Here is a 26,184-nt window from a genome sequence, read left to right as displayed (position 1 = left end):
CTACATAATCTCCAATGTTCAACTCGAGCAACTGCACTGGAAGCCCAGCATCTTCCTCTCCCCCACGGCACAAAGCCTCCTCTCCTCTCTAACCTCCTCGTCTAATACCTCTTCTGGTCTGCTGTCGCCCTCTGCGCCCCAGGGTGCAAATGGGCTACACGCCATCTGCATCACCTTTGCAAGCACACGCTTTCCGCTCTTTGGATCCTTCTCCACCTTTCCAATCACCTCCTCTAACACCCACTGCCTGAGAACGAAGCGTGGGTTTGCCGCCTTTGTTTCCCGCTCTCGTCTCTCATCCAAGCTAAAGGCCGCAGCATCGTCGTCAACCCACGCGTCCTTCTCCGCTTCGATCCGAGCAGCGTATTTCTCCAGCCAGCGTTTCCACGATCGCACGGCTTCATCGCGCTGAATTGACTGGGAGTCGGACGTGTAGTCCAGAAGTCCATCTACAAATTGATCGAGGGCGGCCGACTCGACTGCCAGGAGCGAAGGGCGGAAGGTGGTGAGATGGCGGAAGGAGAGGTGGAAGTCTAGTTTCTGGCTCTCAAGGATTCTGAGAAGCGGTCGAATAAGTGTCGCGTCGTCATCTTGTAAAAGTCGCCTCAGTCCAAGGCGCTACACTCGCGCGTCAATCAGGCGTTCTTGTCTAGACACAGCAGGCAGATGCTAAGTTAAGACGCAACCCACCTTGTTCATCCGTGCGTGATACTCCGCCTCGAACTCGGTCTGGAATGTATGATTCAATTCTTCCTCGACGAGGTCCACGCCCGTAGAACGCAGTTCTTTGATCTTTTTCTCATCAAATTCGTTCGCCCATCCCGTGGAGATGGCCTTATTCCCGAGCTCAGCCTCGGCACCAACGAGAGGCGCCAAGGCATTGAGCAGAGCGCGTAACGCAAAAAGGCTAGGTTTCAAACGTTCATTGAGAAATAAATATATTATCTCCACAGAAATGGGCCTTACATCATTGCTGGCTGGTACTATAAGACAGTTTTAGGTCGAGTACTAATAGAGAATGGCTTCAAATGCTACCTACCTTGTAAGCATATCTTCCTTCTCCATCAGAGTGGTTGCATATATGCATGTCGTTGAAGACATCCATGAAGGCATATGGACCTAAGCAAGTGAATGAGCCAATCTGCATGGAAAATTGTGAACGTGCGAGACTCACCATAGTCGATCGTTAATCCAAGGATTGAAACACTATGGAATGTCGTCAATCACAGTTAGCTTGAACTTTGAAGTTGATGCCTACTTGTCCGTATTGATTACTCCATGCATGAACCCATACGCCTGCCATCCTGCCACCATTCTCGCATTTCTCCTTGCCACTTCCAAGAGCAACTCCTTACCCCAAGCGCCGTCTGGACCTCCCTGTCTCTGTACACGTACCACATGGTCTGAGACGAACTCGCCCAAAACGCGCAAAGCATCGAGGTCTTTCTCCTGTTGTCCACCGCCAATGAAGAACATCTGGGCAGGCGGATTGAGCGCCTCGAAGGAGCCTATGCGGAGGAAGGAAGGCGCGACGCGGGTCACTATACATGCGGCCTCACGCAGTTCACGAAGGACAGGGAGCGAAGGAAGGGAGACGAGGGACAAGGAACGGGTGGTAGGTATATGAAGGGCATGCATCGCTGTGACATAATGCATAAGACCAAAGCAGTCATTCATTCGCTCAGTATCTACATACCTTCAGCACAGAGGTACTCGCGAATTGAGGAACGAACGACGGCGAGTCCATCAGCAGAGCGTGAGAACGGTGTGCGCCCGCCCCCCTTCAGTTGGAGCTCATAGATAGTATCTGGGTCAGACGGATGGGGGGTCGCGTCTGCACAGAGGAGTTTATTGAAAGCCTCGAAGACTCGAACCCCCGCCTCTGGCGAGATTGGACTCACGAACAGTGATGGCGCGGCCGTCTCCCAATTGTCCTGCCCATACGCCAAATTGATGACCGCTATACCTCAAGGACCAGGGTGCGAATGGCGTTTCCGCATCCTGACCAGACATAAGTACTGCATGACCACCGAGCACATCGACGAGCTCCTGCCGTGCTGCATTCACCGGACTGGTGTCCTGCTCCTTTCCTCCGCCAGCCTCACCGTCTGAGGCTGCCAACGCTGGAACCCCCAACACGTCAAAGGCATCTCCAACGTCCAAATGCGGCAGACAATCCCTCAATCCCGTTTCCGAAAGACCGATAAGATCCATAAGCTGGTCTCTATTCTTCGGGTACCATTTGCTCAGTGAGGCCCTACCGTTCTCGTCTGCTTTCTCGTGCAGTGCCTCGCGTTCACTTAACCACTGCTCGACATACGCCGCCTTGTCCGTTACCTCAGTATCGGTTGGGGGCTCGATCTCGTACGGAAATGGGAGTGGGAAGGGCGTGACATGGGAGAAATGCGACTGCGACGGGAGGATACGTGAGCGGCGCTGGACAGAAGGGCTTGCTTGTAGAGCTTTTTTGAACTTGGAGACAGAGGGCGTCGCGGTGTCTGGTGTGAGGTTGTGAATAAGAAGTTTCGAGGCGTGAGGAAGAGGAAGCGCGGAGATCGGGTGTTTCGTGATGGTCGACATTGTTCGTAGTGTTGTCATCCAAGAAGAGTTGATTCACATATGTTGTCGGGTGGAAGTTTAACGTGATCAATAAAGATTGTAATTCAGATACTCGTCATCGTTCAATGATACTTCGACGTCAGTCTCACCGGTACTGGTAGAAAAGGTAAAGGAACGAGACGATCGAGGCAAGCGACAGAATCTGGCTCCAGGTGGCTCCAGTCTAAATTTACAAAATGATAGGAAATGTACAATATATATACAATGATAGAATGTGTACTGCAGGGAGATGAACCGATCAATGGTCGTATGCTACCTCTGCAACTACGCCCATTCCCTCAATTTGCGAACGCTGCACAGCAGTATCATTCAACGCGCGGATGGGCCGTGCCTGGTAAGCCACTCTATCGCCTCGAGATCGGATCTTAGAGTACTTCTCCACAACCAAGTCCATCCCTTGGCGAGACTTGCGAAGATTTTGAATAGATTCTGGAAGCTGTAGACCCTCCCGGCTTAGAAGCCCTTCAGCGATTGCCCTCCTGGTCACGGTGTCGGCTGAAGTTCCCAGGGAATCCCGCCATACGATTGAAGCATTAGGAAGCTTGTCGGTTAGGCGTGCAGCTATAGCAAGTCTTGCCATTGCAACATCGAGTATGTTTCGTAACTTGATCTCGTCCAACCGAGGTGTATCCTAGAATCACCGTTGAGTGAGGTGACATTGAGATAAAATCAAGATACACTTACCATCACCACAATCCATTCGGACTCTGCATCTGCGCCAGACAGCGATTGGCGTGTCTCATAGAGGATCTGTGTTAGGGTACTTATCTGCTCGTCTTGCTCCCTTCCTTGTTCAAATAACTCATTCAGCTTCTCGTCTTTCTCCCTTCCTTGTTCAAATAACTCATTCAGCTTCTCGTCTTTCTCCCTTCCTTGTTCAAATAACTCATTCAGCTTCTCGTCTCTCTCCCTTTCCCTCTTGTCTCTCTCCCCTTTCCTCTTGTCTCTCTCCCCTTCCCTCTTGTCTCTCTCCCCTTCCCTCTTCTCCTTCTCCCTCTCCTGCTTCACTAACTCTTCCATACGCTTGTTTAACTCATTCACCTGCTCGTCTTTCTCTCTCACCTGCTCTGCTATTGCATCGATCCGTGCCACCAGAGTCTCCTCCATAGCGTGATGCTGAGCCCTGAGTGCCATCTTCTCTTCTCGCTCCTTCTTGAGCTTTTGGTGCAAGGGCGCAGTAAGGCAATCCGACATCTTGAAAGCGTGTTTATTAGGCAATGCAGCACCGGCCGATCGCGATGGAACGAGTGCATAGAAGTGGTCATCTTTTGAACAGATGTCCCCGAGTCTGGTGGAGTTGGTTTCAAAGGCAGTAAGCCCATGGGTATCTATACAACTAATATCAATAACCGCGGGAAGTGTCAAGAATTTGCCCTTACCGGCGGCAATGCCTATTGCTCCTGGCTTGGGGTATATACAGTCTTCCACCTCCCATTTGTTCAAGAGCAGGGATTGGGCTTTACTATGTACTTTGGCCCCAAGATCGCCAAGTGTCGCTGTGGGAGGCATGTATATATAGTGGGACGTCGATCTTTCAATGTAGAAAAATGTGACAAGGAAGTTGTCACGAGATTATGTAGCGCTGGACATGGGCGGTATGAGTTGAGGTTAACAACGGAGAAAGCAAAAAAAAACCTACAGGACCCTAATGCATCAACTGTTGGTCTGCGTCCAAATTCGACACTTCGACTGGCTGCTTTCAGAAGGACAGATGGCAGTGCCTTGCGTAAGGACTTATTAGTAAGGACTCGCATACACTCCCACAACCTCGAGCAGCCTTGAGCCTAGTGATTGGGAGTCGCTCACCGTCGTGCATGATCTGTAGACAACGTCGTGATATGGTAGAAACCAATACTTTACAATGTTGTCCTCTCACAACCTACCTGAACGGCCACGGCCCTTCAACTGTGCCTGCTCTTCGAGTCTTCATCTAGAGCCCTACACCCAAGGTCTCGTGGAACTGCTCCGTATCTTCCACCTCCTGAGTATCCCCCAGCTTACCCCATCCACGCCTGATCTACGTTCCGCGCCTCTTGTTCGCAATCCTCAGACGACGGTACTGGATATCGATGCCCCCGACTCGTCCCCCTCATTCTGCGACGTCGACCGAGACATCGCATCGTCGTTGTCCGCATCAACAGCATCGTCAGCGTCGTCGCCCCATTCCGCAGAAGAAGGCGCCTTCTGGCTATGCATCAGCACGAAATTCTCGTCCTCATCGAACTCCAGCGTCATGCTTCCGAGATCCCCGCTCATACCAAGCGTGCCATCCGGACTCGGAATCACCCTCGGCGAGCGGACCCCTCCCGATCTCGCGCTCAAGCCGCTCCGAACCGTTGCTCATCCCGTCACCAATACCGGCAGCCATGCGCTATACAGGCAGTGGACTTCTGAACGAGCTTGGATTGGAGCCAGACGCGCCCTTCGGTAACACCGGGATGGTGGACGGAGACAAGGGGTAGACCCCGTCGCTTGAAAGCGCCGACAAGAGCGGCTCGTCGAAGGACGAAGAGGGACGTCTGATTGCAAGGGGAGAGTGAAGCCCTTGAATAAAGCCTCGCTGCTGTCTGTGGAATACGCGCTGACCTCGACCTCCTTGCGCACCTCGATGTTTATGGTAGGAACGTCGAAGTGATAGCGCCCAACGATGGCATGATAATCCTCGCCGAGAGCGTGGGGGGGGGGGGGGTAATTGATGTGATAAATGGATAGACTTCGGGAGTACAAGTGATGATTCAGAGCTTGTCAACCGTTCCGCATGCCGTAGCCAATTTTCAGATCTGCCGGTATGAGCAACGGCGATCAGCGAGAGACAACGGGTAAACTCACGAGACGGAAATCTGAACCGCATCCCGACTATTTACGAGAGTTCGGTACTCATGCAACGTGGACTTGAGCTCTGACCAATCGTATTCTCGTCTTGAATTCCACGTCGCAACGTCGACCTCGCGCGCCGAAGGCTCCGCAGTTCTTTCCACATCTTCGCCAATCCCGAAGTCCTCACCTTCTGCCCCGCGGTCGGTGGCGGCGCATTTATCCAATTGAGAGGCGTTCTCGAAGAGAGATACAAACCAAGGATGGCTCCGGGGAGGACAGGGCTATGGTCGTTAGCATAGAGGTCAATGAAGAAATGATACAAAGACGATGTTCCGTCCGTCTGGTGATGGTTCTTTGGCTGATGAGAACACGGTGGTAGAAAGAGGGGCTCGGATTTGTGGAAAATGTGATCTAACGTCCAAAGGCGGAAGTTTCTCAACCTTTCCAGCCATAGCCTTTCATGCACCCGTCCGCAGGAGTTTATATCGCAGTCCACTTTTCAAAAACAATTTGGGTTTCCATAGTCCATGAGCTGACAAAACGTACATTACTTCCCAAGGCTCTCCTCTCTATGTCGCACTGCCGAATATCTGGTAACGCCTGCAAATGCTTGGGCCAATCTCGTCATACTGTGCCTTGGTATGACACGACGAATAGAACTCGGGCTGGAGAGGGTTATCAGGGCAAATGATTATATGCATGATGAATGGGCTTACAAGAGATGCAAGGAGAGAGCCGCCAAACCATACAGCATAGCTGTATAACCATAGTGAGAATGTGGCAGCAAAAGTGAGCAAATTTGAGAAATTAATGAAGGGACTTACCGCTGGCGTTTGTGTGAGATAACATTGACGTCAACACCTGAAGACTGAGCATGGATGCATTTTGAATCGCCATGCTACCATCATAATCATAAAGGACTCACCTTCTGCACGCTGCCGCTTGAAACAGCGCTCGCCTCCAAACGCTGATCAACCAGCTGCTTCAGGTCCCGTTTCAAACGGTGACCAAAGTGTTGGAACATTGTTGAGCCTCCAGAGAGAACAATATTCTAAGGGATCAGGGATAATCAATGCAAGGAACTGATATGGAAGAACGGCGTGCTGGCTGACCTTATACAGGCCTCTGCGAACGTCGATGGGGGAAGCTTGGATGACGCCGTCGACAATCTCTGGTAGTGGAGTCAAAAAGTCCGAAGAGTAGATTTCAGGGTTGAAAAATATCTCAGGGGCAAGGAATCGCTCGTAGCCTACGTCCACGGAGTATTTCTGCGATCAGGCCCAGTATCAGCAGAGATTACGCGTGAGCCATCTCACAAAGCCTGAACGTACCCTCCCAGTAACGGAGTACTCGCCCTCATACCTCTCGAAGAACTTGTATGGCTCGGCATCGTACTTCCGGAATTCCTTCACGATATCTTGGCATACATAGCTGTAGTTCTCCTTCACTTTACCCGCAACCTTGAGTTGGTCCTCCGGAGGCACGTTCGCCATCTCTCCACGCTCACGCATAAGGTTGAGTACGAACTGCGAGATATCGCGACCGGCGATGGGAATGTGCTTGATGGCACTGCCGATGACATAACCCTCAGCGCATGGAATGACGTGCGTAACACCATCGCCAGAGTCGATAACAGTACCAGTCAGTGTACGATCAGTGACTTGGTTTGAGGACCACGAGGCCGCAAGAGCAAGAACAGCTTGAACAGCGATATAGAGCCCTTGGATGTTGAAGGACTCGAAAAAGATTTCTGCGGTCTGCTCGCGATTCTCGGGAGGGTTGAGAGGAGGTTCAGTCTGATATCAGGCGCAAAGATCAGCGACAAATGGTGTACACAGGAGGAACGACTCACCAAGAGAAAGTAGTGATCCTCAGGCTCTGCACGAAGATACTTGAAGATGGTCTGCTCCCAATAACGCTCCATGTAATCCCAGTTATCAATCTGACCATGGCGAATTGGATAATTTATGCCGTATCCGGGGGTTTTGGCGTTCGCGAGCGCCTCGTCTCCGATGAAGAAATCAAGGTCCTCGACACCACGTTTGGACGCGAGGTTGCCAGGCTTTGCCGGCACGGCAGGACCTGTCCTGCTTCCCTGAGAGGCGGGTCCACGCGTGGCGATCGCGGTCGGAAAAACACTGTGTAATGTGCACGAACGTACTCGGCGTTTGGGTCAGATATTGGAGAACGTGCGATTCAATCACTAACAAGGACGGGTCCGAGTTTCCTGCAAAGCTATGGATCATCGATATCTTGGTGAGCTTTCCGCATACGCCAAACATTCTAATAGCGATTTGCATACCCCACTTTCGAGTATCCGGTCCCATTGTCGCAGATGATGGGCGCGAGGAGCGACATCGTGCTATACGAGCTGCGCTAATAATGAGTAACCAGTAGGCCTTCGGACAGTAATGACCATCATATTTGCACTTGTTGTGCAACAGCCTTGACTTTCAACAAACACAAACAACGCTTTCTCACTTCCACTGTTCTTCCAGCGGCTCGCCACATTTATTTCCTTCCTAGATTCTCACACAAGGCTTTCACCTGCAATTCAAGAGAAAGAGAAGCTTTTACCGGATGGTCTGTACTCCAGTCTTCCGGGAGTTCATTCACTCCAAAGACCTGTTATAACATGTGAATACAGCTAGCTATGTGATACACGGTTAGTGATGAAGTATAGTATGAATACAATAGAGGCTGTTCGATCCATGTCGTCGACCGCTTTCCGCTTGCAGCTCGATGGTCACATCGCCATCGTGATCCCCATCAACGCCGGCCACAGAATGAACACAAGCCTAAACTTGATCTTCTCCATGTCCATCCGTCCCGCCGCCGAATTCGTCTGCGCCACCGTCCTGCCTGATTGCGTCGGCGCCGTCAGAGAAGAAGCGCTCGATGGCGCGGGCGTGGGGTGACTTTGCGTCGGTGTCGTCGCGTTCGCGGTGATCATGGTGACGAGCGGGTATATTTTGTAGGACGTGGAAGCAGCAGCGGCGGTCGGCGTACCGTGCTGCAGCTTGTCCAAGGCGCTTTGACTCGTAGAAGAATTGCTGGATGCAGAGTTGGCGTTTCCAGAGCTGGCGGACGCAGGGCTGGCGGACGCGCCGTCGATGGTAAATTTGGCGCTGTAGAATTTGAGTGGAGGATCCTCGCATACGAAACGAAGATAACTGTCCAAATACGCAAAACGGTGAGACCGGTGGGCTAGTTTGCGTCGAGGTAGAACACTGACTAGTCTGAACCGTCGGGGCCCACGGAGGGTGAGATGGTGATGTTGTAAAATAGACTTGTGGGATCTATGTTCGTCCCAAGCGTTCCCACCAGCGTCTGTGAAATATTAAAGTTGTCCAAATCAATGCCAATCCAGAGAGGAGAGGAGGGAAAATCTCGACATACGTCTGCTGTACCATAGAGCTCAAGTTTCAGCGGCTTCAATTCCGCAAGAGCTGGACTGGTCCCGTTGTCAATCCATGAAACTTTTGATAATTCTCCTGCGTGAAATACTGTGCCCGAAACAGGTTGAGTTGTGTACAGAGATGCACGAGAAAACCCAGTGCCCACGGCCAGCGTGGCGAAGATAGCCTGTAAGAAACGCATGTCGGAGATTCTGAAGATGTCTGTAAGAGTCTCCGTCAAAAAAATGTGTTCGAGTCAATTAAGATGGACCAGCCCTATGTGTTGAGTGAGCGGCGGAATCGCCTTAGATGGTTGCGGTGAAGCAGAAGACGACGCGTTAGAAGTCGAACGTCCAACACGCGTAGCGCGTCTTTGTCACGTGCAACCTCAACAAGATCCAAATTGTCCTCCGAAAGCTGTCGTTAGTGCGTCATTACACATCATAGTATGTGTCCCTGCCCTAGAAGAAACAAACAAACCAAGCGCACGAGGAAGAGAAATGACAAGGCGTATGCTACAGACTTCGTTGTAACAGTCACCTGATAGACCCCCCTCCAGATGTTCGAACAGTACACAAACTCACTTTACAACCCCAAACCTACGGAGCCCACAGAGTCCATCATCAATCAGTCGTTTGCGAACAGTTTCTTCAAATATTCCCCGGCCGCCTGTCGGACGCCTCCATCCACGCTGGGATTGGACAACAGCTCGGTGGCGAGCTCGGACCGCTGTTTCACCTTTGCGTCGCGCTGTAAACGCTCCCATTCTGACGCTTCCCTCTCTTGGCGTTGCTTCTCTGCCTCGGCGCGCACGCGACTTTCCACTTCCTCCCTCTCCTCTCGCCTGCGAAGATACTCGAGGCGGATCTTGCTGTCCTCGGACTGGGCTTGGAGAAGCCTCATGCAAGCGGACATCATCGTTTGCGCCATGGTCGCGAAGTTCGCCATGTTCTGGTCTACAGGACCAGGGACCGTGGTTGGCCCTGCCGCAGTTGAGACGGCATACCCGTGTGCCCCGGCGTATTGCTGGCTGGCGGGGACCGTGCTAGGCGTATGGGGTGGTGAGGGCATCGACTCGCCAGGATCATGAGTAGGATAGGCGGAGGAATGGTGATCATGTTCATAAGTACGTTCATGAGATGGCCCAGCAACGGCGTGGTCATGAACGGGCAGCCCCTCGTTGCGAATGATAGGCTCGATATGGGGCTCTTCGGGTACTTGAGTGAGCATTGGAACTGTGGAGGGAGGACCCATAGTGCGTGCGCGGCCAGGAGGACGACGTACGCCAGGATCACCGTTCCATCTGTGATGATCAACGGCGTCAGAACCAGGCGGTGCATACGTAGACAATACCGAGACGTGCCTTTGGAAAAAGACGTTGTACCATCCCATGCGGTGCCAGTGATCGAGGATCCGCGACGATAGGTTGCCAACATGGAAGCCAGCTTTTCGAGCCGCGTAGATACGCCGCTCATACTCCCTCAACCTATCGACCTCGCTCTCAGAGTCGACGTTGTTGTGTTGCATGTGGGTCGTGAAAGTTTCGAATGCATATATCTGCTTGAAGACTACGAAATTGCGCTCATAGCAGCCCTTGACGGCGAGGAACGTCTTCCGTCCTCCAAAGGCATCGAGCGCGCACTATGGCCCATTTTGGAGTCAATTCAGTGGGCTGTCATCAGAGAAGTGGTGCGGCGTCAAACTCACGTCTCGAAAGCAAGTGTTCTTCTTCGTCCGAAGAGCATCGAAGTGCTCGTCCTCCCCCGGACCCATGAGCCAATTGAACAGCTTCGTTTTCTCCTCGTCTGTCCAATGCCTAGCGCCCGACCCGCCGCCGCCGTCGTCTCCGTCAGGGTTATCTACATCTGGGTCGGCATCGAAATCGCCGTCCCCCTGTCTGCGTTTCTTGCCAGCGCTGGGGCCATAGGGGGTCTCCACCTGCTTTCGCTTCGGCGCGGACGATGTCTGTTGCCGATCGACGGACTGTGCGGACAGCTCATGCGTGGTTGGGTAGAAATTGAGGTGATCAGAGCGATGTGCCTGGCTGCCGTGATCTTGGGAGATGATGTGCGCGGGGGAGTAATGATAGTGTTGCCTCGAGTCAAGGCCGACTTGGGAAAGATGTGGGTCCAGCGCCTGATTAAGTGACTGGACAGTCCAGTCCACGATCCGCGCAGTGCAGGGAAGAGCGACGAGCACGAGGATGAGGTGAGGAGGACGGTGGGATCAAGCGAGAGGAAAGACGGACCTGAGCGTTGGGGTCGACATGGGGATGGTCGACGGTGGGATCCTGGAGGGGGTTGTGGCTGCGGGTGGAGGAGGGGATGAGGAGGGGACGGGGATGTGTGACCCTGATTTACCTTTGAACTGAGGCTGCCATCGGCCTGAACGTCTGGCTTGAACTTGCTTGGGCACTCGGTTTGCTTTCCCTCTCGGTTTGAAACACGACGCAGTCCGTCGCCGGTGGCGCTGCCCCGCGCACGTGACTCGCTCCCCGAACTGACTCGGCGACGGCTAACTTACTATAAATACGCAATAATCTACTTACACAGGGCATCACCGCCATCCATCAAGCAGCGGGAGATCACGTCGATCCCAACGTCTTTTGCTACATCGCACTACATCGCTACGTCCACGCGTCTCTGTACACCCCTCACCACACTCTTCACCACCTTCAGCCACACCTCCACCTTCTCGACCTCCTCCAGCGCGAGGTCCACCTTGCCTACGATCTTGTGCTTCAGCAGATGCTGCAGCCCCCGCGTGTCCTCGTCGATATCCTCGGCATCGAGAGTCGAAGACAGCGACGTCACGGAGGAGCCTGCTGATGAGTTCACAGACACGCTCAGAGCGGTGCTCAGAGGAAGAGCAATTTCGATGGGATTGATGACTACATCAGTCGAAGGCGCGTCAGATGCTCGCCAAGAGAAGACGGCTTCGATTCCCGCGTCGACAGTGTTCGCAAAACGGTGATCGTAGATCAATGCCTCGCGAGTCTATTGAATGGCGAAGGATCGTGAGCAGAAGCACGGAGTGCTCATGAGGCCAGAAACGAACCTTGATGGCCTTCGTGATGCTCTGCTCCGTCTGCACGATACACCGATACGCAGACGCGATGAACTTGTCGGTCTAAGCCCACAGCGCAAATTGATTTTGATTCATTCCATGAAGAAAGCACAAGCGACTCACATTCGATATGCATTCGTCGATCCGCGCGAGGTCCTTGCCAGCAGCCGCGAGCGCTCGATAAGACACGCGCTGCTCCTCCTCGGACGGCGGCGAGCTGCCCTCCTTCTCTGCGCCCTCGTCCTTCTCGCACAGAGTCGTTAGCGATGGCCTCGGCTCCGTGGACGTCCTCGGCACCACAGGAAGCGGCTTCTCTGCCGTCCGATCGGACAGAATCTTCCGCTTGAACCATGCCTTGAATCTCGACGACGTCCCGCCCTTCTGCGTCTGAGTCTGAACGCCGTCCTTGTCCTTTCCGGATCCTGAGCCAGAGTCGCCGTCGCCCCTTTCGTTGCGCACCACACCGACAAGAGTGTCAGCCCTCGGCCTGCGTGCCAGCGCGCGCGTCGGAGAGCTTCTTTGCAGGAGCGGCGGGCTCGTGCGGTGAAGGTCGCCCGTGCTTTTGTAAGACTTGAGACGCATGTGTCCTAGTCCTCTCGTAGATGCCGCGTCGGAAACAAACCGACCATTGTGAATGGAAGAGGCATCAGCGTCGAATGTGGGAGGCCAAGCAAGGCCTCCGTACGCAGCATCAGTGTTGTCGATGAAGCTAGGAAAAATAAACCGGGGCATCCGTCAGTACCTTCGAACAAAATATCAGCTAAGCTTGCACTCTCGACATACCGATCAATGTCACTCCCGGCGTCCTCAATATTGTCGTCCGATACGGCGGTCAGTTGAGAATCTCCGGAAACTGTAGTCCCGCTTCTCGATCGCCCGTGAGGCTCTAGAGGCCAAACCTTATCTCTTTCCTCTCGCTCTTTGACAGCCTTGTCCTCGACAGCCTGAGATACTGTATCCAGAAGCGAATCGATCTTTGCCCACGTATCTTGGGCTCCATGCAGACCGTCCCTCGCTTCATCCACCTTGGTGCGCCATCGGCTGAGTAAATCGCTACTGCGCGCAGCGGTCTTCCTCAGAATACTGTCCAAGTTCGCGATGTCAGCCACCAAGGTATGGGATGGTTGACAGAGTTCACTGGAGATAAAGCGGAGGTCGCGGAGAATTCGGTCCGCAGAGGACGAAAGCGTCTCGTCTTCGGCGTTCGCAAGGGAGGGAGGGAGGGCCGATGAATACGACAGTGGGAAGTGGGGTCTGACGATCGGAGAATCTGTGACAAATGAACAAATCGAGGGCACGGAGCTGTACGAGTGGAGTGGTCTGACAGTGCGGAGCGACGCAGACGAAGACGAGCGTAGGCTGCCGTCATGCGTGCCGAATAGTGCGTGAAACTCGGATCGCGAGACTTCGACAGCAGTAAGCCTACAGAAAAACAAAATCAGTCAGAGATCACACGACGAGAATAAAAATATGACGGACCCTCTTGAGTTCCGCACATCCCTCACCGTCCCGTCAGTGTCGCAGTCTAAAAGGGCTCTGAGCACCTCCGCGCTATCCCCATGCTCAGCTGCAATATGAATACACGTCTCCCCGTTGGGGTCAAGCGCCGCCAAGGGCGCTTTTAGATCACAAACTATATGCACAACAAATTGGTACAACAAACGCGTCATTGCGGGGCTCCTGAAAGAATCGGGGCCGCGTTTCTTGCGTGCGAGGCAGTGGAGAGGGGTACAACTTCCGGTTTTGGAAAACAGACTGACATCGGCGCCAGCACGGTAGAGTGTGTCGAGAACGTCAACGGAGGGAAGGCGAACCGACACACAATAGTGAATGGGACTCCAGTCCTGGGCATCGGGGTGATTGACAAGAACTGGAGCTGGGGTGACCAAAGAGCTCTGCGACGCGTCGGAAGAAGGAAGTGGGGGTGGGAAGAGAAGAGAACGGAGAACGGGGAGATCAGCGGAGATGATCGCATTGATGATATTTTTACGCGCTTCAAGGATGTCCGAGCGTGCAAAGAAGTGCGGTGGAGGATATGTGTGCACGTCAGATAGATGCGCGTCGTCCAAGAGAAGAGCATCGACGTCCGCTAGCGCTGAAGAACTGAGCTTTCGCCTGTTATCCGACTTCAAGGCGAGATAAGTGCATCAGCACGCGCGTCTACTAACTAATCCTGGAACATACCTGGGCCTCGCGCGTTCTGAGTCTCCGCAAGGCATCTTCACATAGCCATAGGACCTGGGCGTGTTTCAAGCAGTACTGGATCGAGGTATGGTGATTGCTATCTCGGTAATCAGGCCGAGCACCGTTTGACAACTAGTCGACGCGTCACAAATAAGCAAATAAGTGTCAAGTGAGACGGAAGAGAAGGGAAGGTGACGCACCAGAAATTTAACAAGCTCGACAGTGCCGTCGCGAGCGGCATCTGACGCGTGGATTGAAATATGGTAAGCTCGGTGCTCGCTAACTCCCAGACATGTCCGAGACTTACACATCAGCGCCGTCGCCTCATGGCCATCCATGCCGTTGACAGAGACCGCGCCGGCGCTGGTCTCGATAAGTATACGGACGACCTCCGGTGCGTTCAACCATGTGGCGACTCCCAGTGGAGTCGCACCGTTCATAGCTTCCTGAGGCGCATTGAGGGAGTATAATGAGATGTGAGGGTGCTCGACCAAGAGCCGAATAACGTTCAGTCGGCCCGGGGTCATGAAGGATGCATCCGACGCATCGGCAGTGCTCCAGCTGGTCCCGGTGTCAGTGCTCAATGGTCTCGCGTCCACAGGACGAGACCGAGACTCACTTTTCCCCCGTTATAGCACAAGCGATTGCAGACCGACCAGTAGCGTCCGTCACGTTGACGTCTGCATGGGCCTCCAGCAGTCTCTGGACGTCCTCCTCGTCTCCACGAATCACGGCATCAAGCAGTCGGGCGTTGCGCGTCGTACCCTGGGACGTATGAGGTTGTCGTACAGAGGAATGGGTCATGGCAGTCATAGCAAGCAACGTTAGGGACAGAGGGAATGAAATGAACGACGAGTGGGGTCAGCAAAGGAGCAGCAAGCTGGGAAGAAGGAAGTTAGAAGGGTCTGAAGAAGATTCTGTCAGATGAAGGCAAAAGGGAATTCGGAGGGAGAATACGGCAGAGGCGGACTACTTATTGCTGTTGGGGATGTACACGAGGCGTACAAACATACGGCCATCAATTGTCGAGTTTGTCGCCCGTTGGGCTCGACGACCAATCGCTGACTGCGACGCGCACATAATGGCCGTAATTCCGCAACAAAACAAATGCCTTTGCCATGCAGAGGGGCGTGTTCCAGCCACCTCCACTCGCCTCCACTGTTCCCTAGCCGCGTGCATCGCACGTGGCAACCCTTTGTTCTTTCCCTTTTGTGCTTTTGGCCACAGAGCAGCAGCCGTCCTGACCCGTCTGGCTCGTCCAAACCCGCTCTGTTCTCGGCTTCACGATCTAGCCGTTCGTGAAAGTGTTTCGAAATCTCGCACCAGGAGGCTACCATTTACAAACGCAGAGGCGAGGCGCGAACTCGAGGCAAAGATGCAAGAGACAGAGGCTAAACCATATCAAGCATCAAGGAGATGGGGAGCTTATGTTATAATTCGTCGATGATTGGATAAGTTTATGGAAGATACGTGAGGGTCTGTTACATTATGACAGTTCGCGACGAAAAACCATCAGACACAGGATGAAAATGCCAACAAAACTTGAACAAATTGAGTAGCTAGTAGCTATGGCGGCGAAATCATGCATTGCTATGGTGGACACGAGGTCCGAGATTCAAACAAATGCGTCCGGTCCGAGCGTGTTCTGTTTTGTTGCAAATAATCAATCACAGCGCCACAAGGCTAACTATACATGTACCCACCTTCACTTGCTCGAAGTTGGCTAACGCTTTCTCCAAGACCCAACCATTTCCCTCGAGACAGTCCACTGCAAATCGTACGTTCAGTCTGGTACGCTGGCTTATTTGCAAAACGAGCGAGCGCTGTGGTTCTGGCTGCATCGAAGAGAAGGATGAGTTATTCATACGCATGATGCCAAAAGCAGTACGGGCTTGAAAGAGATGTCGTAACGCTTACAATTACAGACAGTGCCTCTTGCATGGCTGGCGCTATGGTTATTTGGGGCGCAGGCGCGGAGAGCGAGGATGTAGAAGGATTGGCCTGCACGAGCAGCGGGCCCGGCTTCCATGCCTCGTGGCTTGAGTAATTACGAATGACCAGTTGGTCCGAGAGAATTTCGACACCCCAACCATTCACTTGGGCTCTAACGCGAGGTACCGCCGTCAGAAAATTGCTCTGATGTCAGCTAGTGATCACGATGGACGTACCTGGACCCTGGTGATGCAGGAGCAAGGACGAACGACCGATCGAAAGATCGAATGCCTCCAGCAGGTGCTGAGATGCGACGGGTCAATATTGGGGCTTACTCTGTAACATTTGCTCTTGACGTAAGAGTTCGCACCTTCGATGAACTGCCCATGAACCGAAAGAAAGAGAATCGTCTTTTCGTCTTGGGTGATAGGCCAAGCATCGACGCAAAACTTCTCCGGTGCAGCAGCTACATCATGTATCGTCTGCGGAAGAGATGAAATCGCCTTCACCACCTCCTCTCGCCCCACATGCAAACTCTGCACCATCTTGTCCACGGCACCGGCCACCCTGCTCAAATTCCTTGATCCTGCAGCTAACCATGATGGCCATTGCAGATGTGACTGCTTTGGCATTTCCTTGGAATGCTGGAACCCTTGTATGCGGGCGCGGTCGGGGATGTGGGTGTTTGCCTGGAATGAGAACGTTGCAGATTCGTAGTAAACATCCATGAGGCCCGCACGGTGATTATCGAATAAGGGGAAGAAACTGCGAAGCCGCTGAGTCGTCCGAAATCATCGAGTCGCATGTGGCTCACCGTGCAAAGAAATTGCTAACGATGCTCCCGTCTACCCCTGTAACGAACGGAGGACGCATCTCCGAAGGGAACGCTGTTGCAATCGGGCGGCGCACAGTGGAAGAGGCTGGCGCTGAAGCAGCAGGGTTATCGAAAGCGATTTTCGTGACAGCTTCTTTGTCCAACATTTCTAGCGTTGGAAAACGACGGATGATATGGCTACATCATGTATGGATCAGTGTGATATTATCTTGGTCATCGAAATGCGCCATACTTCTTGTATTGATCCCCCCGGTTTTGCTGCTCCCGGACTGGATTTCCCAATAAAATGAGCTCTCGCAAATTCTTCAGCTTGTCCCTCTTGTCCGATACTTGGGAAAGAGAGTCGATATCTTTCCATGTCCGTAGATTGTTATTCTCCAGTGAAAGATTCGCAAGGTCCGGTAGATAATGCGGGAGAGTGGAGATTATGTGTGTACTCGAGAGATTGTTGTTGGCGAGGGACAAAGACCGCACCTTTTTTGTTGATATCCGCGTTCAGAATGGTAGGTCCATGACAACCAAGAGAAAGCTTACTGGAGGCCTAAGCTGAGATGCCATCTTGAAGATAACTGCCGCTTCCTTCCCAGAACTGCCTGGAACACCTGGAGGAACTAAACAAGCCTTGCTCAGAATTGTATCCTCTGACATTCGCTAGACGACCCCATGGTCAAGACTGATTCAAAGCATGATCAGAGAGTTGGCATTACCTCGAGATTCAGGAAGCGTAGGTCGCGGTTGTATCGCTTCTGCACAAATTCTCTCCATATTTCAAGCGGCTTTCCAGTGATAGTAGAAGACTTGGCGGTGTTGACAGAGATTGCATTCCTTCGGATGCGACCCGCTGCTGTCGGCCTTGCAGCGCCACGGATGGATAGAGGTTCAGAAGAAGCAACTCCCATCCTCGAGGCAAGCTTCATGTGCCGACGTGCGCGGTGGCGGAAGATGAACAACGTAAGCTCGATGTTATCAGAAAAGAAGGAGGGCGGGTACAAGACACGACTTGTGTATTGTGGGCCCTGCACTAGATGTAGGAAGTAGCATAAACAACCGTGTATTTACCATAGAGTTCCGACTTGGGCCTGCTGGGTCCTTAATAGCATCAATGAGACGCGGACGATGCGACCGAATCTTGGAAGTTCCCTTCCGCCCTCCAGGCTTGTCAGTGGCATCCCGCATACGCTCATCGCGATCCATGAGGCCCGCACTGCGCAAAGCGTTTGTCGCAACTGCGCTAGAACTGGCGGCTGGGGTAGAAAACATGGATTAAGGATGCGTGAGCCCAGAAACGTGTGCTGGTAGGAGTGTGGAGTTTAGGGACAAGGAGAGGACTGAGGCAGGAGGCGGAAGGTAAGAGGTGAAGAACAACGACATCGCCACCGCCACACGCCAGTCACACACTGGGCCAGCTGACTCAGCCGTGAATGACCGCATGAGTCACTGGCTGTGGCCCGAGTCCGTGGGGCCGTACTTAACTACTGGGCAAACTACTGGCAAACTTCGGCTGTTGTATTAACACGCATTCTTCCAGATTTCACCGGAACATCTCGGTCGGGAAAAAAGACGATGGGCGGATTCCAGTGGGAGTCCCGAGCTGGCGAAGATGCCGAAGTGGCGCTGTGGTAGGCTGCCGAGCGAAATGTGACGGGAAGTGACATAAATTTCAGACGGAGATTGGCGGCGGTGCAGGGAAAATGGACTTGTCGACAATCAATGTCGCCCACGAGGCGATCGATTCTCACAATATCTCAGTGGCAGAGCCTGGCCTGTCGGTCGTCGTCGCCGCCCTTGCTCGATATTTCACCCCCCTTTGTAGCCGTAGCCTAATAGCATTCCATTCCACCATCTTGTAATGGATAACCCGCAACATTATCAGCCGCTGTCGCACGCGCTCCATCCGCCACTTGTCCGCCAGTCGCGGTATTCGACTTTCAACGCGTCCGGTCAACCCTACCCCGCGAACGGGACGCAGAGAGAGGAGGAAGAGGAGGAGGAGGAAGACATTGTGGAGGAGGAACTGGACGAGCAGAACCACGACGCGAGCACTCCGGAAAATAGGGCAACCACAGGGTGTGTCAAAACTGTCACGCAGTGTCTTTTATTGCAGAATACACATTTATTGACTCTTTTCTCGCCGAAAGCCCGGCCGCTTCGAACCAGCACTCGACCGACCACGCTGGGACACAAGCAGGCGCCTCTCATTCGCAGTTTGGAGCCAATTCCAATGACCCCGATTCTCCCCAAAACAAGCGTCGGCCGGGTCGTCCCAAGGGTTCTCGCAATCGGAAGCCTCGCGAATCCGGCGGCAAACCCCAACACGCCTTCCACAACTATCCTCCCCCGCCAGCCGGCGCACCCACCCTCCCCGGCGTGACCCCTCAGAACCAGCAATACTACGAGTTTCAGTGGCGGGTCCTCAACCTGTGCTCAGAGTTCTACGGCGCCGCAGAAGAGCTCGTCGTAAGTATTTCATCGCAGCGCCGTACCATCTCATTCCTCACCCACCGCCTGCATAGAAAGCCACACCATCACTGGTCATCGCCCAATCATATCAAATGGGCCCGTCGAACAAGGTTGATCCGCTCCAAATGTTGGGGGAGGCCAAACGGATCTGTGATCAACTTGTTCGCATTTTGTCCGTCGCCATATGAGTCTATATTGACTGATAGTCCTTCCTGTCAGCTTCAAAACCCCAGCCAGCTTGTCGGGCACACTCCACCACCGGTATACCCCACCATCCCTTATGCGCCACCTCAACAGCAACCGTCTACATCGGCGCCTGCCCCTACCAGTGCACCTTCCATGATCACCAACGCTCAATCGTTCGTCATGCCCCTAGCTCTACCTCAAGGACCGCACCCCCCTCCTGCTATGTACCCTGCCGTGTACGCAACGCCCCAGCCATCGCGTTATCCCACCGCCCCGTACTACCAATATGGGCCTGGGCCAGGTGGGTACTATGCTGCGCCGCCACCCCAGCCCCAGCTTCAGCTTCAGCCTCAGCCTCAGCCCCAACAGCCAACGACAACGCCATCAGCCCCTCAATATGCCACTCCCAATCCAGGTGGGATGACAGCCACCATCAATATGAATACTGCCAATGTTGGTAGCGCATCTGGCGCATGGGCTGAAGAGGAGACAGAGAGGTTGAAGAAACTGGCAGAGCAGAGTCGGACATCGGGGACATCTGCTGAAATTGATTGGGACTGGGTAGTTAACCAATGGGGCAACACCCGTACAAGGTGAGGTCTCATGGCATCAGCCATATCAGGATTCCATGCTCAAAGCACGACGCCAACCAGGCATCAGATCCTATTGAAGGCCACATCCCTTGGCCTTAAAGAGAGTACTACACGGGGAAATAAACGAAGGCGTGAACCTGAAGCTACACCTGGCGCATCAGGTGAGACCGCCAGCCCTCGACCGGCGGCTCCCAATCCGCCAACTAGCACCACCGGTGCAGCAACAACGCTTACAGCTTCGCCAGCTCAAAGTCACGCCTCCACGTCCACACCCTCTGCACAGCAATCTCCTGCAATCCAAAACCGTCCTCCTTCTTCACAAGCACGGCCCCAATCATCAGCCTCTACTCCTGTAACCAGCCGTCCAACCACTGCCTCTCAGAGCATGCCCTGGCCGATGCCCACAGTCGCAGCAACCACGTCGCCGGTGCTCACACCATCCAATGCGGGACAAGCTGAACCTCAGCGCCCCAGCTACTACCGTGCATCAAAACCATCACCACACGGTAATTCTTCCGCCGGACATCCATACATGTATCAGCCAAACGGTGCCGGCTCGAGGGAGGCCCGCGCCCAGACTTGACCCATTGTCTCGAATATGCGAGTAGGACGCTCTAGTTTTTGTGGGATCCTTCTACTTTCTACTGCCGTTTTTTCCGATTTTTCTTATTCCATTTAGCTTTTTGTTCACTTTTCCTACCACGTCGTCGCTGCCTAATTATTTGCTCGATGGACGCTAGCTGTTCATCCCGAATGCGGAGATAACGAGCTCTCAGTACCTTGGGAGACAAAATGCCAATATGTTTTCATACCTCTCCTGCACATATCAGAACCTTTCCTGTTTGTACGGTCTGTCCTCGAATGTATTCATAGTTCTCTCGCGACCATCCGCGAAGGGAGCAACTTGACCGCGCGTTTGTACTATGAAACTGTCACGTGTTGAAGGCCTTTCAAGAGTACCGACTTCCCGCTTAAACTTGGCCACCATTATATGGTCGTCGTCAGATCCATATAAATGCCTCCGTTTGAGCGTCCAGAGACCGTCTTGACTGGGTTCAAGGAGCGGATAGAAGCCTTGACTGTGCAAGGTACCCCAACATGTCCAGGAACGAGCTCAGTATTGAGGATGTTCATTTATCTATCTAGGGGACCGACTCTATGTTGGTACAGGAACAGGGAACTTGCATGTCTATAGTTTTTCTGGTGCGTTTCAGGATGTTCGCTGCTGAGCGCTGCTGACCCATGTATAAGGGGACGCTCGAGAACCAGCTGAGTTGATCAAGAGTAAGCAAGGGTTGACCCGAAGAGCTATTGAGCAGCTCGGTTACGTGAAGGATATTAACTCCCTGGTCGTGCTGTCAGGTACGTTGTAGCAAATGTATATATGCAATCTCTCGAATGGTTGTTCAGAGTCGCAGGTCACTCTGTATCCTCTGCCTGAGTTTGCCCCGCCTACTCTATTGCTGAAGGCCAAGTCCGCGTTCTCTTTCGCCGTCCATACATCCGTGCAACACATCCTCCCTAATGGGGCCCCCGTCAAGTCATCAGACGCACAGTTTAGCAAAGCAACAACTGTCCCCACTGTGGTGACAAACCTCATCGTGGGATGCCGAAGGAAGTTGATCATTTATTCCTGGAAGGATGGCGAAGCTCAGGAGGTCAAGGTATGCGTGGAATATCCTCTCGTTTATGTTGATCTTTAACGAGAATCAGGAAGCAACCCTGCCCCATTCAGCTCGAACGATAACATTCTTGGATAATGACGTTATATGCCTGGCATATACACCGACAGACTACATCTTATTCTCACTTTTGACTTTATCGACTACCGAGGTTGCTATACCGTCCACAACGAGCCTTTCTGTCGCCGGAATCAGCAACATGGGCGTGGGCGCCCTCTCGGGACTTGGTGGCTACATGACTCTGGGGCTTGGTGCTAAAGCTAAGCCGTGCGCAGCGAATGTCGGCGAGTCAGAAGTCCTCATCACGAAAGACAGTAAGCGATACCCTCTCTTCTGTCAGGCTAGCAGTCTACACGATGCGTGTTACTAGATCTTGGCTGGTTCATTGGTGCTGATGGTAGACCATCGCGTACTACTCAGGTCGACTGGCCGGCGCCTCCAGAGGATATCTGTAAGTGTTCCGCACTCTATCGTTATTATGAGCCAATACCAATTTGTTCTGAAGCCTTTGTCAAGCCATATATATTCGGTATCCTCCCTGCTGGAACCGTGCCGATCGATTTCGCCAACATCTCCCCATCAACACATTCACCCCAAGCGTCTTTTCACCCATCTCCAGTCCTACAAATCCGATCATCTCTTTCCCTTTTACCTTCACAGACTCTCCCTTTCCCTTTCCACTCTACGACCACCTCCGCTCCAGCGTCACAGTATACCTTACGATTGTTGGTGGCATCGCCAGCTGACAAAACTTCGCTTTTTCTTGTCAGCACCCCAGCAGATCGTGCAGCCGCGAATCTCGATGGTAGTTCGATATGGCAGTTCCAGATGAAGTCTTGGGGCGAGCAAATCGACGAGTTGGTTGGTGCAGAGCTGTATCTTGATGCTTTGGCTCTACTGGAGACCATCGACCCTACCATCCTTCCTGACAAGGTCGGTGCGCCCCATCTGAGTCAGATCACAAAAATGGAACCGTGCTCACATAGTGTAGGAACATCGTCGGAATCTAATCAGAGGCCTCAATGCGATCTCGCAGTTCAAATCGGGGAAATTTAACGAAGCTCTGGATACACTCATAGAACTCAACGTCAATCCTGCGAAAGTCGTCGCACTGTATCCAGAGATTGTCGCCGGACGTCTATCCGTTCCACAGGATCAGTGGATACCTCTGTATGGAGGACCCAGTCGGGATCATCCGAGGACTCAGAATGAAAACGAATTAACATCAGTACACGACAGGAGTGGGGATGGCAATACGGAAGACAACTCTTCTGACCATGCATCATCAAGAGGACGATCTCCGCCTCCAAAGGATAGAAAGAAAATGAAGAGCCCGCTAGATGCCATCCGGCCTTCCCCTCAGAAAGATTCCGATTCTGCATCAATAGCGAGCACCAGAAGACTACGCCCTAATGGTATGTTCTATGACATTTGAAAGCAATATGAAGACCTGTACTCATTTCACCCGCAGACGATTTCAGCCGCTCTGTTGAATCACTGCTTCGGTATCTTCCCGATCGGCGACAGAAGGTCGCTGGTGCTTTGGAAGCGTTTCAGATCACCACGGCATTGTCTCATCAATATTCAGGCATATCAGATTCCTCGGTTGAAGAGTTGTTTGAGATACCGAGCTCGCCGATGTCTTCGCTAACCCCAGAGCAATTAATACAATATTCGCGAATTGTTGACACTGCGCTGTTCAAGGCGTATCTAATCGTTCGTCCAGGTTTACTAGGGTCACTATGCCGCCTCCCAAATTGGTGTGAGGTGGAGGAGGTGGAGGAAGTTCTGACAGCACGAGAGGTATGATCGGTCGACGGTTCTGAAGCACTTGAGTTGATCAATGTGAGTTCCACAGCGATTTACCGAGCTCATCTCTCTGTACAATGGGAAGAAGATGCATGCAAAGGCCCTAGATCTCCTGCGCAAGTGAGTAATTGTCTGATGTCCCCCATAAAAGGCATCGATTTATCCCCCATCACAGGCTCAGTGAGAAAGAGACAGATATCAGGGACCGACTCGGACCATCGATCTCATACCTGCAAAGACTCGGCCCTGAATATATTGACCAAACGTTCAAGTCATCCCGTTGGGTATTCGAACAGGACGCCGACATGGCATTTGAGGTATATGCCATTCAATTCGATATGCATACAGTCTGTTCATCAAGATGTCCATGTAGATCTTTACAACTGAAGAAGTGACTCTACCACGAGAGCCGGTCGCTACTTTCCTGGAGAGCTTGAACCCCAGATTCTGCGCGCGATATCTCGAGTTTCTCATAGACGAGGGTGGGGAAGAACTACCTCAGTTTCATGACCGCCTGGCAGAACTCTACTTGAAGATGACGAGAGATGCTAAAAAGAGAGGGGACAACGGTTAGCGACTGTTAATTGCGGAGACCTTTCAGCTGAGTGATCTCTGGTCTACAGAAGCGCAGAGGGTGGTGTATGCCAAACTTCTCTCTTTCATCGACACAACGAATCACTATAGAGTGGATCGTTTATTCGGGCTGTTACCGACCGATGGTAGGTTCCCTTTGAATTGTTGCTTTGGAACGTAACGTTGAACATTCATTGCGCAAGACTTTTTTGAGGCGAAAGCAATTCTACTCGGACGTCTCGGTCGACACAATCATGCACTCGAGTTATATGTGTACCGTCTGCAAGATTATACAAAGGCCGAAGAGTGAGCCTTTCTTTCATGGTTCAATGATAATCGATTCGACTGTTCTATTCCCAGATACTGCAAACGCACATACCAACCAGGGACAGAAACAAGTAATATCTTCCTGACACTTCTGCAAATCTACCTTCGCCCAGTGGTGAAGACATCTGACGACCTCCTCCACCCTGCACTTGGCTTGATCAGCCGGCATAGTCCGCGACTTGACGTCGAAGAGACTCTGCAGCTGCTTCCACCTCTTGTGACAGCTGAAGAGCTTCGCATATTCCTCCTTGAAGCCCTCCGTGCGCCTGTCTTTGATACGAAGGTTCTTCGCGGCATTAGCAAAGCACACAGCGAGCAGGTTGCAAGGAAGTTAATGTACCTACAGTCCAGGAGGGTCAAAGTGACCGACAGTCGGATGTGCGAACTTTGCTGCCCACCGTTCAGAATACTCCTCGTGACTGACTTCTTCATAGATGCCCTCAATGCCACAAACGGATTGGACATAGTGTTATTGCGGTCCATGCTCCAGGGTAAATTGTTTAGCGCTGTTCGATCGTTTTGCGCAGTATACTGACTGGCTTCCAGAGGCGAAGTCACGCATTATCAATGTCGTGAGGCATTTTCGCGCAAGTTGAAGGAGATGAGACATACGTGAATAAGCGTTCGGCAACCCATCATCATGGACACTGTTATAATACTATTACGGAGAAGGAATCATCATTGACTATCATCTTCTGGATCATCCCAAAAAAGGCGGGGTCCATCCAAAGCACTTTCGTCTACATCGCGCACTGATGGATTCGTTTTCGATGCGGGAATGTCGTGAGGCAGACTGGAATGAGGGGAACTAATGAGCAGCTTGGTGTCGCGTGAAATACGCCGAGCCATAAGGGAAGGCAGAACTGAAACGAGATCAAAGCCCGAGATGTCAATGAACAGGTCACTGCGCATGGAGCGAGTGTCTGTATCGCTTTGGAAAGGTTGTGTTGGGACGTCAGCTGTCAGAGCTATAGAAAGCATGATTTGAGACGTCGAGGGAGATGACGTCGCGCGAGGCAGTGAGTTCGACAGCTGCCCATCATTCGATTGACTTGCAGGATTTGCATGCCCTTCCACCATGTCCATATCTATGTCCAAGGGTTCAAAAGCACCCTCTTCACCCATCAAAGTTTCGGATATAGCATCATCGAAGGGATAGATTAGACCTCGACTAGGCGAAGTCCAGCCAACTCCGTGTCGATTGTCTGCCTTCAAACCTGCGAAACGACCACCAAGGGGAAGGGCCTTCATTGTATCATCGCTGGAATCCAGAGGAGGAAGATCAAGAATTTTGCCGATCGCATTCCATGGATCAGGATCCTCGAGAAGGCGACCAAAGCAAAAAATATCTTCAGGAGCAGATGGGACATCGTAAGTTTTGAAAGACGTGTGGTTGGATGAATCAGGTGAAACCCGACTTGAGGCATGGTTTGACCCTAGACTTTGAGCTGCCCCTTTGATAGCGAACGGGTAAGGGTATGCTGGAGAGCTGGTAAAAGGTGATATCGCCTCCTTGACAGATCCTGTATCTCGATGTTCAAGGCCGAATAGTGGGTGTGGGATAGATGTTAGTATACCAGTCGATTTCTTCGATGAACTAGACAAATCAGTGTGATCTTTCGAGTCTGGGCTTTCCATACAAGAGAAGCTAGAAGAGCGAGGGTGTGGTGGGGAGGGCGGATAAGGCATCATTGAGTTGTCAG

The 26,184-nt window shown here is 52.5% G+C and overlaps 11 protein-coding genes across 11 annotated transcripts; 3 read left to right on the top strand and 8 right to left on the bottom strand.

The window, feature by feature from the left end:
• Nucleotides 1–18: 18 nt before the first annotated feature.
• On the bottom strand, nucleotides 19–2,580 carry HETIRDRAFT_315131 (uncharacterized protein; the record flags this gene model as incomplete). The annotated part of the gene is made up of 8 exons (XM_009547010.1): nucleotides 19–618; nucleotides 691–907; nucleotides 967–983; nucleotides 1,040–1,119; nucleotides 1,175–1,206; nucleotides 1,259–1,640; nucleotides 1,697–1,834; nucleotides 1,902–2,580. The coding sequence occupies 8 exons, from the start codon at nucleotides 2,578–2,580 to the stop codon at nucleotides 19–21; spliced, it is 2,145 nt and encodes a 714-aa protein (XP_009545305.1).
• A 277-nt stretch (nucleotides 2,581–2,857) lies between these two features.
• On the bottom strand, nucleotides 2,858–3,813 carry HETIRDRAFT_107156 (uncharacterized protein; the record flags this gene model as incomplete). Its single annotated transcript, XM_009547009.1, has 2 exons — nucleotides 2,858–3,250; nucleotides 3,304–3,813. The coding sequence occupies 2 exons, from the start codon at nucleotides 3,811–3,813 to the stop codon at nucleotides 2,858–2,860; spliced, it is 903 nt and encodes a 300-aa protein (XP_009545304.1).
• Nucleotides 3,814–4,480: 667 nt separating this feature from the next.
• HETIRDRAFT_450713 (uncharacterized protein) lies at nucleotides 4,481–5,050 on the top strand (the record flags this gene model as incomplete). Its single annotated transcript, XM_009547008.1, has 1 exon — nucleotides 4,481–5,050. One exon carries the CDS (start codon nucleotides 4,481–4,483, stop codon nucleotides 5,048–5,050), a length of 570 nt encoding a protein of 189 aa, XP_009545303.1.
• An 878-nt stretch (nucleotides 5,051–5,928) lies between these two features.
• On the bottom strand, nucleotides 5,929–7,811 carry arp3 (actin-related protein 3). The gene is made up of 9 exons (XM_009546406.1): nucleotides 7,739–7,811; nucleotides 7,645–7,671; nucleotides 7,289–7,574; nucleotides 6,768–7,232; nucleotides 6,549–6,704; nucleotides 6,362–6,487; nucleotides 6,261–6,304; nucleotides 6,153–6,192; nucleotides 5,929–6,101 (listed from the first exon to the last, which is right to left on the bottom strand). The coding sequence occupies exons 1-9, from the start codon at nucleotides 7,792–7,794 to the stop codon at nucleotides 6,006–6,008; spliced, it is 1,296 nt and encodes a 431-aa protein (XP_009544701.1). The 5' UTR covers nucleotides 7,795–7,811; the 3' UTR covers nucleotides 5,929–6,005.
• A 371-nt stretch (nucleotides 7,812–8,182) lies between these two features.
• Nucleotides 8,183–9,036, bottom strand: HETIRDRAFT_450711 (uncharacterized protein; the record flags this gene model as incomplete). Its single annotated transcript, XM_009547007.1, has 3 exons — nucleotides 8,183–8,609; nucleotides 8,672–8,766; nucleotides 8,836–9,036. The coding sequence occupies 3 exons, from the start codon at nucleotides 9,034–9,036 to the stop codon at nucleotides 8,183–8,185; spliced, it is 723 nt and encodes a 240-aa protein (XP_009545302.1).
• Nucleotides 9,037–9,239: 203 nt separating this feature from the next.
• HETIRDRAFT_408987 (uncharacterized protein) lies at nucleotides 9,240–11,149 on the bottom strand. The gene is made up of 3 exons (XM_009547006.1): nucleotides 10,542–11,149; nucleotides 10,198–10,475; nucleotides 9,240–10,137 (listed from the first exon to the last, which is right to left on the bottom strand). The coding sequence occupies exons 1-3, from the start codon at nucleotides 10,605–10,607 to the stop codon at nucleotides 9,462–9,464; spliced, it is 1,020 nt and encodes a 339-aa protein (XP_009545301.1). The 5' UTR covers nucleotides 10,608–11,149; the 3' UTR covers nucleotides 9,240–9,461.
• A 275-nt stretch (nucleotides 11,150–11,424) lies between these two features.
• On the bottom strand, nucleotides 11,425–15,104 carry HETIRDRAFT_433727 (uncharacterized protein). Its single transcript, XM_009547005.1, has 8 exons — nucleotides 14,704–15,104; nucleotides 14,285–14,645; nucleotides 14,085–14,216; nucleotides 13,380–14,026; nucleotides 12,684–13,322; nucleotides 12,024–12,609; nucleotides 11,892–11,963; nucleotides 11,425–11,830 (listed from the first exon to the last, which is right to left on the bottom strand). Exons 1-8 carry the CDS (start codon nucleotides 14,895–14,897, stop codon nucleotides 11,453–11,455), a joined length of 3,009 nt encoding a protein of 1,002 aa, XP_009545300.1. The 5' UTR covers nucleotides 14,898–15,104; the 3' UTR covers nucleotides 11,425–11,452.
• Nucleotides 15,105–15,465: 361 nt separating this feature from the next.
• Nucleotides 15,466–18,137, bottom strand: HETIRDRAFT_408984 (uncharacterized protein). The gene is made up of 10 exons (XM_009547004.1): nucleotides 17,911–18,137; nucleotides 17,559–17,762; nucleotides 17,386–17,502; nucleotides 17,084–17,325; nucleotides 16,831–17,028; nucleotides 16,387–16,781; nucleotides 16,253–16,319; nucleotides 16,002–16,188; nucleotides 15,788–15,919; nucleotides 15,466–15,729 (listed from the first exon to the last, which is right to left on the bottom strand). Exons 1-10 carry the CDS (start codon nucleotides 18,109–18,111, stop codon nucleotides 15,700–15,702), a joined length of 1,773 nt encoding a protein of 590 aa, XP_009545299.1. The 5' UTR covers nucleotides 18,112–18,137; the 3' UTR covers nucleotides 15,466–15,699.
• Nucleotides 18,138–18,700: 563 nt separating this feature from the next.
• Nucleotides 18,701–20,903, top strand: HETIRDRAFT_458578 (uncharacterized protein; the record flags this gene model as incomplete). The annotated part of the gene is made up of 5 exons (XM_009547003.1): nucleotides 18,701–18,918; nucleotides 18,990–19,308; nucleotides 19,365–19,472; nucleotides 19,531–20,090; nucleotides 20,151–20,903. 5 exons carry the CDS (start codon nucleotides 18,701–18,703, stop codon nucleotides 20,671–20,673), a joined length of 1,728 nt encoding a protein of 575 aa, XP_009545298.1. The 3' UTR covers nucleotides 20,674–20,903.
• A 202-nt stretch (nucleotides 20,904–21,105) lies between these two features.
• HETIRDRAFT_433724 (uncharacterized protein) lies at nucleotides 21,106–25,177 on the top strand (the record flags this gene model as incomplete). The annotated part of the gene is made up of 17 exons (XM_009547002.1): nucleotides 21,106–21,178; nucleotides 21,237–21,293; nucleotides 21,342–21,452; nucleotides 21,501–21,754; nucleotides 21,804–22,086; nucleotides 22,143–22,223; nucleotides 22,278–22,705; nucleotides 22,764–23,187; nucleotides 23,244–23,575; nucleotides 23,631–23,701; nucleotides 23,757–23,898; nucleotides 23,955–24,150; nucleotides 24,205–24,300; nucleotides 24,358–24,460; nucleotides 24,515–24,859; nucleotides 24,916–24,972; nucleotides 25,028–25,177. The coding sequence occupies 17 exons, from the start codon at nucleotides 21,106–21,108 to the stop codon at nucleotides 25,095–25,097; spliced, it is 3,123 nt and encodes a 1,040-aa protein (XP_009545297.1). The 3' UTR covers nucleotides 25,098–25,177.
• HETIRDRAFT_119652 (uncharacterized protein) lies at nucleotides 25,160–26,170 on the bottom strand (the record flags this gene model as incomplete). The annotated part of the gene is made up of 1 exon (XM_009547001.1): nucleotides 25,160–26,170. The coding sequence occupies one exon, from the start codon at nucleotides 26,168–26,170 to the stop codon at nucleotides 25,160–25,162; it is 1,011 nt and encodes a 336-aa protein (XP_009545296.1).
• Nucleotides 26,171–26,184: the final 14 nt, after the last annotated feature.

The sequence above is a fragment of the Heterobasidion irregulare genome (assembly GCF_000320585.1).
Source record: "Heterobasidion irregulare TC 32-1 unplaced genomic scaffold scaffold_04, whole genome shotgun sequence".
In the NCBI taxonomy this organism is placed as follows: Eukaryota; Fungi; Basidiomycota; class Agaricomycetes; order Russulales; family Bondarzewiaceae; genus Heterobasidion; species Heterobasidion irregulare.
Note: the sequence above shows the minus strand (reverse complement) of the source record. Positions and strands in the feature narration are given on the sequence as shown.